The sequence below is a fragment of the Tursiops truncatus genome, chromosome 12, assembly GCF_011762595.2.
Source record: "Tursiops truncatus isolate mTurTru1 chromosome 12, mTurTru1.mat.Y, whole genome shotgun sequence".
In the NCBI taxonomy this organism is placed as follows: domain Eukaryota; kingdom Metazoa; phylum Chordata; class Mammalia; order Artiodactyla; family Delphinidae; genus Tursiops; species Tursiops truncatus.
Window position 1 is genome coordinate 41,366,508 of NC_047045.1, and position 11,039 is coordinate 41,377,546.

At 43.0% G+C, this 11,039-nt stretch overlaps 1 protein-coding gene across 1 annotated transcript; it reads left to right on the forward strand.

The window, feature by feature from the left end:
* Window positions 1–338: 338 nt before the first annotated feature.
* GTF3C6 (general transcription factor IIIC subunit 6) lies at window positions 339–9,650 on the forward strand. The gene is made up of 6 exons (XM_019929580.3): window positions 339–487; window positions 839–919; window positions 3,128–3,191; window positions 3,295–3,339; window positions 4,779–4,892; window positions 8,056–9,650. The coding sequence occupies exons 1-6, from the start codon at window positions 362–364 to the stop codon at window positions 8,355–8,357; spliced, it is 732 nt and encodes a 243-aa protein (XP_019785139.1). The 5' UTR covers window positions 339–361; the 3' UTR covers window positions 8,358–9,650.
* The last annotated feature ends 1,389 nt before the right edge of the window (window positions 9,651–11,039 follow it).

An 11,039-nucleotide genomic window follows, 5' to 3' on the forward strand; every position in this document is an offset into this window, starting at 1 on the left:
TAGCTCGTGGAGAACCTGAATTGATGATCAGTGCTCACACGACATTAGGAATTTCTTTCCAAGCATTGTAGGCTGGGGCCACACGAGGCCTCTCCATTTCCCTCGCGCACCGTAGCCTCCTTGCCTGCACCTACTTCATCCCCTCGGCTTCCATAGTGCTCTCGTCCCAGCTGGGCCGGGAGCCCGAGGGTTCCCTAGGTCGCGGGACCTGCCCGGCCGACCCGCCAGGGCCCCGGCTCCGGCTCTCGGGACAGGGACAACAGGTTCCACGTGGGCCTGGGAGCCGCCATCTCGCGTGCTGGCAGGAGCAACTGGCGCTGTCGGAGCCGCGGCGGGGCGGAAGCTGCTGCCCGTACTCAAGATGGCGGCCCCGGCGGGCGGGGCCCACGGCTCGGAGACCGCGCGGAGGAGCGGCGGCATGGCGGCGGTGGCCGAGGAGCCGAGTCGGGGATACTGGGACGACGAGGAGGAGGAGGAGGAGGAGGCAGTGAGTGCGACGGCGGAAGCCCGCGCGGCGGTGGAGAGGGTGGCTGCTCGGCTGTGTGCGGGGAAGGGAGTCGGGACGCGGCGGGCTTGCGGGGGCTCCTGGCGGGATTGTGCCTCAGGGCGCGCGGAGCGGCGGGCAGCTGGCCCCAGCCTTATGGGCTACACGGAAGTTCGAGGGGGAAGGAGGGAAGTTACCTTAAGTAACGGCGCGCGCTTCCTCTTGTTGAAAGCAGGACCTAGTTTTCACAAAGGTGGGGTCGTTGCACTGGGGGGGTTTGGCTTCTCTCGTTAATGCCTGCTTCTTCCTGCACACTCGCAAGCTAGCGCCTTTAACCCCTCTTTCTTCCACCAGGAGCAGTTGGTTCTGGTGGAATTATCAGGAATTATTGATTCAGACTTTCTCTCAAAATGTGAAAATAAATGCAAGATTTTGGTGAGTCTTGTAGAATTGGGGGGTTGTTGTAGATTTTCTTAAATTTAAAACAAGAATGAGTGGTGAAATATACCCGTCCCTAAGATTGATATATTAATTTCACGTGAACAAAGCAGTGAACGCTGGAGACAATTACAGGAGTACAGGGGGACTGTGGGAGCAGCTGGGAGAAAGTTAATGCCTAACTCTGCCTGAGTGTCTGCCTGTGTGGCTGGAGAGAGGTAAAGATTTGGAGGGTTAAAGCATTTTGATATGGAACATTAGGTTTTGAAAAAATACACCGTTTTATATAGTGAGGAGAGTGAGTAAAACACAAAGGCCAGAGAGGATAATTAGATATGCACACAGAGGTTAAACAGATGCAAACTGGTATATATAGAATGGGTAAACAACAAGGTTCTACTGTATAGCACAGGGAACTATATTTCAATATCCTGTGATAAATGATAATGGAGAATATGAAAAAATGTATATATGTACAATTGAGTCACTTTGTTGTACAGCAGTGATGACACAACATTGTACTTCAACTATACTTCAGTAAAAAACAAAATTAAAGCGGCTTCCCTGGAGGCGCAGTGGTTGAGAGTCCGCCTGCTGATGCAGGGGACACGGGTTCGTGCCCCAGTCCGGGAAGATCCCACGGGCCGCGGAGCCTGCGCCTCCGGAGCCTGTGCTCCGCAACGGGAGAGGCCACAACAGTGAGAGGCCCGCGTACCGCAAAAATAATAAAAAAAATTTTAAAAACTTCAAAAAATAAAGTATGGAAAACAAACAAAAATAGTGTGGAGAAGGGAAAGAGAATACCTATTAAGAAAGGACTTCAGGGGCTTCCCTGGTGGCGCAGTGGTTGAGAGTCCGCCTGCCGATGCAGGGGACACCGGTTCGTGCCCCGGTCCGGGAAGATCCCACATGCTGTAGAGCGGCTGGGCCCGTGAGCCATGGCCGCTGAGCCTGTGCGTCCGGAGCCTGTGCTCCGCAACGGGAGAGGCCACAACAGTGAGAGGCCCGTGTACCGCAAAAAAAAAGAAAAAAAGAAAGGACTTCAGGGCTTCCCTGGTGACGCAGTGGTTGGGAGTCTGCCTGCCGATGCAGGGACGCGGGTTCGTGCAGCCCGTGAGCCATGGCCGCTGAGCCTGCGCGCCCGGAGCCTGTGCTCCGCAACGGGAGAGGCCACGGTGGTGGGAGGCCCGAGTACTGTTGACTTGAGCTATGGTATCGGGAGTTACCGTCTGTTTTATGTTTAAAATCTTTTGAGCTTTTTTTTTTTTTTTTTTTTTTTTGCAGTTCGCGGGCCTCTCACTGTTGTGGCCTCTCCCATTGCGGAGCACAGGCTCCGGACGCCCAGGCTCAGCGGCCATGGCTCACGGGCCCAGCCGCTCCGCGGCATGTGGGATCTTCCTGGACCGGGACACGAAGCCGTGTCCCGTGCATTGGCAGGCGGACTCTCAACCACTGCGCCACCAGGGAAGCCCTCTTTTGAGCATTGTTGACAAAACTTCCTCTGTTCTTACTTTATGTTGAAGAGGATGTTGATTGAAATAGACCTTGCTACTTGGGTATGAATTAAGTAGTCTTCAGTTTGTAGCTGCTGTGATGAGAGCAGTTTTAGCTTATCTTTTACTTGCTAGGACAAGAAGCTCCAAAGGTTCCCCAGCTTTGGAAATCAGTCTCCTTGGTAGCAAGGTTTCATGTAAACGTCTTGTTCTTTTTTTGCCATGCCACACGGCATGCGGGATGTGGGATGTGGGATCTTAGTTCCCTGACCAGGGATCGAACCCGTGCCCCGTGCAGTGGAAGCGCAGAGTCTTAACCGCTGTACCACCAGGGAAGTCCCTTGTGCTTTCTTTTTTAAATTGAGAAATAATTGACATATAACATTATACTAGTTTCAGCTGTACAACGTTTTCAATGTTTGCATATATTGTGAAATGATCACCACAATGTCTAGTTAACACCCATCACTACACATCGTTACAATTTTTTTTCTTCTGGTAAGAGCTTTGAAGGTTTACTCTCTTAGCAATTTTCAAATATAAAGTACAGTATTATTAACTATAGTCACCATGATGTTCTTAAACATCCCAGGACTTATTTATTTTGTAACTGCAAGTTGGTATCGTTTGAGCCCCCACTTCACCCATTCCCCCCACCCCCAAGGCTTTTTCTAATGATGATTTTTTTTAATGATCCTATATTCTGTTGTAGGGAATTGATACTGAGAAGCCCATTCTGCAAGTGGACAGCTATGTCTTTGCTGGAGAGTATGAAGGTAGGAGGAAGTCAGAGAGATGAAACTCCCTTTTTTTTTATATGCCTTTCAAAGAAAGTAGCTCTGTTACTTCTCAACAAGTTGCCTTCATGTTTTTCTACAGACACTCTTGGGACCTGTGTTATCTTTGAAGAAAATGTTGAACATGGTAAGTGATTGCTATGTTGACTCAACTCTTTTTACTATGAAATATTTCAAACATACTTATGTATGGTGGATATTAAAATTATAAGATCTCATGTACCCCTTGTCTAGCTGTATCAAATCCTCCCTTTTGGTTAGGTAGTTAAAAAACATTCCACATACCTTTGAAGCCCCTTGTATACCCCTCTCCAAACCTACTCCCTTCCTCTGTCTTCAGAGTTAATCACTCTCCTGAATTTGGTGTTTTTCTTTCCTATACCTGATTTTATATTACATATGTATGTATGCGCACACAATAAATAGCACTTTCTGTGTATTTTCACACTTGATATAAGTTATAGCATATTACACATATTATTCTATGTCTTTTTTCCATTAGAGATGTTTCGAGATTTATACGTGTTGATATATATCTGTTTTCCCTGTTGCTTAAGATTCTATTTGTGACTATACCACAGTTTATTCTCCAATTTATGGACATGTAGGTTGCTTCCGTTTTTACCAGTAATTATTAATAACTACTAAAATTTATTGAGTGCTTTCTGTATGTCAGGCACTGTTCTAGGTGCGATAAGTATTAACTCATTGAATCCTCACCACAAGTCTATGAGGTAGATGCCATTGTTTTCATTTTATATTTGAAGAAACTGAAGCACAGAGAGGTAAATAACATTCCCGAGGTCATACACAAAATAAGAGGCAGAGCCAGGATTTGAACCCAGGTGGTCTGCTCCAGAGCCCGTTTTCATAATTATGCTTATTAACTCACTACAGAAATGCTGCCATGAATAGTTTTATGTTTCCTTTTGCATATATGTAAAAATGTCTTGATGAGTGTGTGTACTAGATTCAACCATATGAAATTACCAATTTGGGCCGAATAGCGACAGTTTCATGTGGTTGAACTTAATAGATGTCACTGTGTTGCTTTCTAAAGTGTAGTATCAGCCACACAGTGGCAGGGTGTGGAAGTTTTCCGTGTGCTTCACATCCTTAGCACAGAGCCTCATCCTCCCTCCTGCCTACGCCCACAGTTTTTATAAAGCTGTGACCCCCAGCAGCAGGTTGGCAGTGGTTTTTTTCTCATCTTCCTTCATGATCGGTAATGTTCTCCACTCCAGTCCGGCTTCAAGCAGTAGGTCTACCTTTGGTCCTTCACTTTGAGTGGCAGAGTTTTGGACCTCATTACCCTGTAAGGCCAAATTCCTGGCCTCCCTTTCCTGCTTCCGAGCTGGAGCCTAATAGGCCCATAGCTTTAATCTCACTTTGTGTTTCTGTCCCGTAGAGATGTTTGTTGTCTTTGAGTTCACTGTGCCTTTTGTTCTTATGTATTTTATCTGATATTTCTCTGTGCTTGGAGCTGGAGGAAACTGGAATCATTAAGGCTTAACATGATTATTTGATGGCATCAAGCAGCATAATAGTGTTCATTTTATATTCTAGTGGATGCAGAAGGCAATAATAAAACAGCGCTAAAATATAAATGCCACACAATGAAGAAGCTCAGCATGACAAGAACTCTTCTGACAGAAAAGAAGGAAGGAGAAGAAAACATAGGTTAGTTCACTTAGTTCTCTGAAAATAGGTGATTTAGTATTGGCTTTATGAAACACTGCTGCCAGGATGTTCTTTGTACTTTGTAGTAATAACTATATGTGATAGGTAAAGTATATTAAAATTGAGGGTACTCCATGAAAAGTACCAAACATAGATTTAAAATTGAGTTGAATTCTCACATAGCAGGGGGCACTGGAGACATATAAGAAATTTCTATCTTCTTTGCATTGGAAACGATTGTGAGGAGTTTGTCAAGAAACTTGACATGATTTCAACCCCAGGGAATTCAGCAACTACTCCTCTCTCTCTCTCTCTCTCTCTCTCTCTCTCTCTCTCTCTCTCTCTCTCTCTCATTAAAACTTCTTCGTAAGTGCAGAAGATATGATGATAGCAGTTCTCGATTCCCAAGGAGTAACCCCATAGGATCTCCTGAACTTTTGGCAGATGCAGTAACCTTCCCCAAGATGCTCACAACTGGAAGAAACTGGCTTTATATGTGGGAGGGACTCTAGGACCAGAGTTGTTAGTCCTGGGTCTCGTTCTTTAATAAGCATCCATTTAGCCTTCTCCAGTTGCTCGTCATCCCACACTAGAGACCTTAGGCCAGTGCTTCTTGCACCCATAGCAGGCGCATGTTTGTGGAGATGAGCAAATAAACACTTGGTGGTTTAAAGCCCATTGTTCACCACACCAACCTCCTTCTCTTGCCCTAGGGAATTTGTGACACAGTCAGAATAAAGGTGTTTGTCCACCAAAAAAAAAAAAAGACTTATTGCTCAAAGACATATTTGAAACTCTAGTAAATGAGACCCTATTGATGAATATTCATGGTTTGATTTATTATATTTTAAGGAATAAACATTTGAAGGTACATTACTCATTTAGAAATTAATTATACCAGCTACACGTAACTATATAACAAATCTTTGTTCTTATATATTCCACAATTATCCCTTTTTTTAGGCACTCCAAAAATAATAGGAAGTAGGCACTTGAAGTTCTAGAATGAATTCGAAAGGCAGATACATACCAGATAGCTTAGCTATCATTTAGGTATTCTTTTTAAAGGAAGTTATACAATTTCCTCTCCTATAGTTCTTAATAATCTAATAGATCTTTGGGAAGATTTGTGTGTATCCTTCAATCAAATAAATTAGTAACGAACTATTCAAGGCTGTATTGGTTACCTGTTGCTGCATAAAAAGTTACCCCTAAACATAAAGGCTTAAAACAACAACAGAACACCATCTTACACGTTTCTGTGAATCAGGAATTGGGGAGCAGCTTAGCTAGGTTGTTCTGGCTGGGGTCTCTCATGAGGTTGCAGTCATTGTGTTGGCTGGGCTGTAGTCATCTGAAGGCTTGAGTAGGGCCAGAAAATCTAATTGTAAGATGGCTCACTCACATAGCTGGTGAGTTTGTGCTGCCTGTTGCAGGAGGCCTCACTTCCTCACCTCCTCACACTACTGTTTGAGTGCCCTCCTGACACGGAGGCTGGCTTTCCCAGACCAAGTGATCCTTAAGAACAAGGTAGAAGCCACAATGTCTTTTATGAACTATCCTTAGAAGTCACATTCTGTCATTTCTGTGATATCCTATTCCATGTGGGAGGGGACGACACAGGGGCGTGCTTGTCAGAAAGGTGAGAATCATTGGGGACCATCTTGGAGGCTGTTTGCCAAACATGGCAAGATGCTGGAGGCAGAACAAAATACACAGGAAATGTGGTCCTTTCTAGGAACTTGTACTCTAAAGCAAATCACATTGAAACAGACATGGATGACTATGACTCGACACCCATTTCATTCAACTTATTTTAAGTATCTGTTATGTGCCAAGTATTATGCTAGATAACAGAGTAGGCTTTAGGATGGCTTTGAGGTTTTAAACTTGGTGACTAGGAGAATGACGTTATAGCAAGAAAAAACTATGAAGTCAATAGTTGAAGCTGACCTGGAGGGAAAGAACAAATCGATTTTTGAAAGAGGGAGACTTTATAGTAGTAATACATGAGAAAAGATATGGGATCAACAGTAAGGATGTTTCAACAAACAGCTGCAGAAGAGTTAGTTTATGAATGGGGATAGGAACAGATGGATGCGTGAACAGGGTGACAAGATAGGTTGGTATATCTTACAGATATCTAATGGAACTTTGAAGGTGAGAGTAAACAGCTTGGGCTATAGGAATTGAGGATCCATTGAAAATACTTAACTGAAAGGGTCATAAGGATGAAAGAAAAAAATGGCTAGCATTATTGGAGCAATTTTTTTTTTAAGATTTATTTATTATTTATTTATTTTGTTTATTTTTGGCTGTGTCAGGTCTTAGTTGCAGCACACGGGATCTTCGTTAAGGCATTTGGGATCTTTCGTTGCAGCGCATAAGCTCTTCGTTGTGGTGCACAGGCTCCAGGGTGCGTGGGTTCTGTAGTTTGCAATACGCAGGCTCTAGTTGAGGCGCGCGACCTCAGTAGTTGTGGCATGCGGGGTTAGTTGCCCTGCAGCATGTGGGAGCTTAGTTCCCTGACCAGGGATCAAACCCGTTTTCCCCTGCATTGTAAGGAGGATTCTTTACCACTGGACCACCAGGGAAGTCCCTGGAGCAATTCTCGATTATGGGAGTTCATTGACAGGTAAGGGCTTTGACTGTGAGTATGGAAAGGAACAAAAAATTTTTTCAAGGGTTTTTTTGGAGAGGTGTCTTATTTCACAATCGGATTTTTCAACTCAAAATGACAAATAAATGTTGACTCAAGATGACAGAGTGGTATCATCCATTGTATTATGAAAACTGAATGGGTAGGGAGAAAATTGTAGGGAAGTGACAAAATTTTCTTCAAGACAAAAGATGGCAGTGGGAGCTCAGTTATCTCTCAGAATGGGTTGGGAATTGGACTCTGGGAAAAGGGCTTGGAATAGTAACTGAAGTTGATTACTTTTAGTGATTTTGATGATGCATACCCTATAGGCATTCCAAGGTCTCCATGTAAGATGGAAATTATATGATCATTTATCAGTAGGTACAGGCACCATGTTCCTTTCTTTATGTTGGGGTTTTATTTTGATAAATATTCATATGAACAATTAAATTAAAAATATATGTAAGTAACTGAAATTCCTTTTTCATGTTTCTTGGTTTGTCCCCCTGCCTCCTCCATTAGGTGGTGTGGAATGGCTGCAAATCAAGGAAAATGATTTCTCCTGTAGACCCAACATGATTTGTAGTTTTCTGCATGAAAATGAAGAGGATGAAGTTGTAGCTCCAGACCCAGATAAATCTTTGGAGTTGGAAGAGCAAGAGATTCAAATGAAAGATAATTCAAACCTGAGTTATGAACAGGAGAAACCACCAAACTTGGATATAGAGGATTCTGGTCCTCTTATTGATATCCCTTCTTCTGAGACAGAAGGCTCTGTTTTTATGGAAACTCAAGAAACTGCCTTAGAAATCACTCCTAGATGAAATGTTCCTCATAAAAACTAGTCATGATGTTTTTAGAGTTTTTATATGAAATAACTGGCTTTGTAGTTTTCAGTTCACAATTTTATTATTTTTGTTGGCTATATACACATTTCCAATTATTATATAGTTTAATATACTAGAATCATTAAGGACCAGATACGAGTTTTTAAAAATATGGTTTCAATGACTGTAGGGACCCTTCTGTGATGAGTCCTTTAAAAGGGGGTTTTACTAAGGTAAGTGTGAGTTTCTATTGCAGCCATCACAAATTACCACAGACTTAGTGGCTAAAGTGTATTAAGCTACACAAGTGTATTGTCTTATAGTTTTGTAGGTCAGCCATCTGATATGGGTCTCACCTGGGCTAAAATCAAGGTATTTGCAGAGCTTCATTCTCTTCTGGATGTGGCATGGGGGACTCCATTTCCTCGTTCATTCAGTTGTTGGCAGAATTCAGTTCTTTGCAGCTGAAGGATCGCGGTCCCATTTCCTTGCTGTTGGCTGAGAGCCATTCCCAGCCAAACCACTTCTAGAGGCTGCCTGCATTCCTTCACTCATGGTCCGCTTCTCTTCAAAGCCAGCAATGGTCAAGTCCCTCTCAGTCTTTGAATCTCTCCTGCTTCTTCCATAATCCTATTGATGATGGACCCTTCTGCCTTCTTTTAAAGGTCCATTTGATTACACTGGGCACATCTGGGTAACTTCCCTGTTTTAAGGTCTATAACCTTAATTCCATCTGCAAAGTCCCTTTTGCCATGTAATTTAACCAGGCATAAAACTGAGAATTATGGCATGAAAACATTTGGGGGGCCATTTTCCAGTCTACCAATGTCAGTACTACTCCTGAGAACAGAAAAAGAATTCAGAAGTGCTTAAGGGTGAAGGTACAGTTCTGATATTCCAGCTGTAATTTCACTTCTTTCCCACTGAATAAAGATGGTTGGAATTCAGCTGTAACATTCTACAATATTATGGTGATAACCTAGATCTACCCTAACTTGTATTTTTTAAGTAAATTAGTCACACACTTTGATACAGGTTGAACTATATGAAATTACCAATATTTGTTTCTGACTATAAAACTGCAATTTTATATGGTTTAACCTGGTACTAATAAGTTAAAACACTCCTCACGTTAATTATATCTCACAACTGTTGGAGGTGTAACTGTTGTGACAGATTAGAGAACTAATGTTCTAGGATGAGGAATTTTTTCCTTCAGTAGGTTTTGTAAATTTTTACTGTTTATTTGGAAAACAACTTACCCTGATTAAAAGCATTTCCAAATCATAAGTGTGTATCCTCCCAATTTTTATATGACTTTAGTGTCAGCTTTTGTTTAATCAAAAGCTTATTTTTTTCTACCAAATGGTATGAAGTCTCTATGTGGAGAGACTGCTAATTACTTGAGCCAGCATCTGGTCTTCCTTTATTTCTTTGTAACAGAATCCCAGAATTTATTCAGGTTAGCAGTGTGCACAGCTTTCCTCATGTATATGAAAGTGGCCATATTATCTAGATGTTAGTTCTTCCCAGCTTGATCTATAGTTTCAATGCAATCTGAAATAAAATCACAGCAAGGTTTTTATGGATATTGTCAAACCAACTCTAAAGTTTATATGGAGAGGGAAAGACCCAGAATAGTCAATACAATATTGAAGAACAGTAGGAGGACTTCACGACTTACTGTAAAACTACAGTAATAGAGACAGTGGGAACTGCTGAAAGAATAGACAAATAGGCCAATGGAAGAGAATAGAGAGCCCAGAAATAGACATACATATAGTAAACTGATCTTAGATCAAGGAGCAAAGGCAATACAATGGAGCAAACATAGTCTTTTCAATAAATGGTCCTGGGACAACTGAATATCCATATGCAAAAGAATGAAGCGGGACCCCCCCCATCTCTACTATATGTATATATAGATTTATTCAAAATGGACCAAAGGTCTAAATAAATGTAAGAGCTTAAAATGATAAAACTCTGAAGACAGGAGACATGGGTTCAGTCCCTGGTCTGGGAAGATCCCACATGTTGCAGAGCAACTAAGCCTGTGTGCCACAGCAACTGAGCCTGCGCTCTAGAGCCTGTGAGCCACAACTACTAAGCCCATGTGCCACAATTACTGAAGCCTGCACGCTCTAAGGTCTGCGGGCTGCAACTATGGAAGCCCACATGCCTAGAGCCTGTGCTCCCCAGGAAGAGAAGCCACTGCAATGAGAAGCCCACGCACCGCAACGAAGAGTAGCCTCTGCTCGCTGCAACTAGAGGAAGCCTGTGCTCAGCAACGAAGACCCAATACAGCCAAAAAAAAAAAAAAAAACAAATCGTTTATTATGTTGGATTAGGAAATGTCCTCTTAGATATAACACAAAAATTGCAAGCAACGAAAAAAAATTGGATACATTGGACTTCATCAAAATTGAAAAGTTTGGGCTTCCCTGGTGGCGCAGTGGTTGAGAGTCCGCCTGCCGATGCAGGGTACACGGGTTCGTGCCCCGGTCCGGGAAGATCCCACATGCCGCGGAACGGCTGGGCCCGTGAGCCGTGGCCGCTGAACCTGCGCGTCCGGAGCCTGTGCTCCGCAACGGGAGAGGCCACAACAGCGAGAGGCCCGCGTACAAAAAAAAAAAAAAAAAAAAAAAAAAAAATTGAAAAGGTTTTCGCTTCAGAGGACAC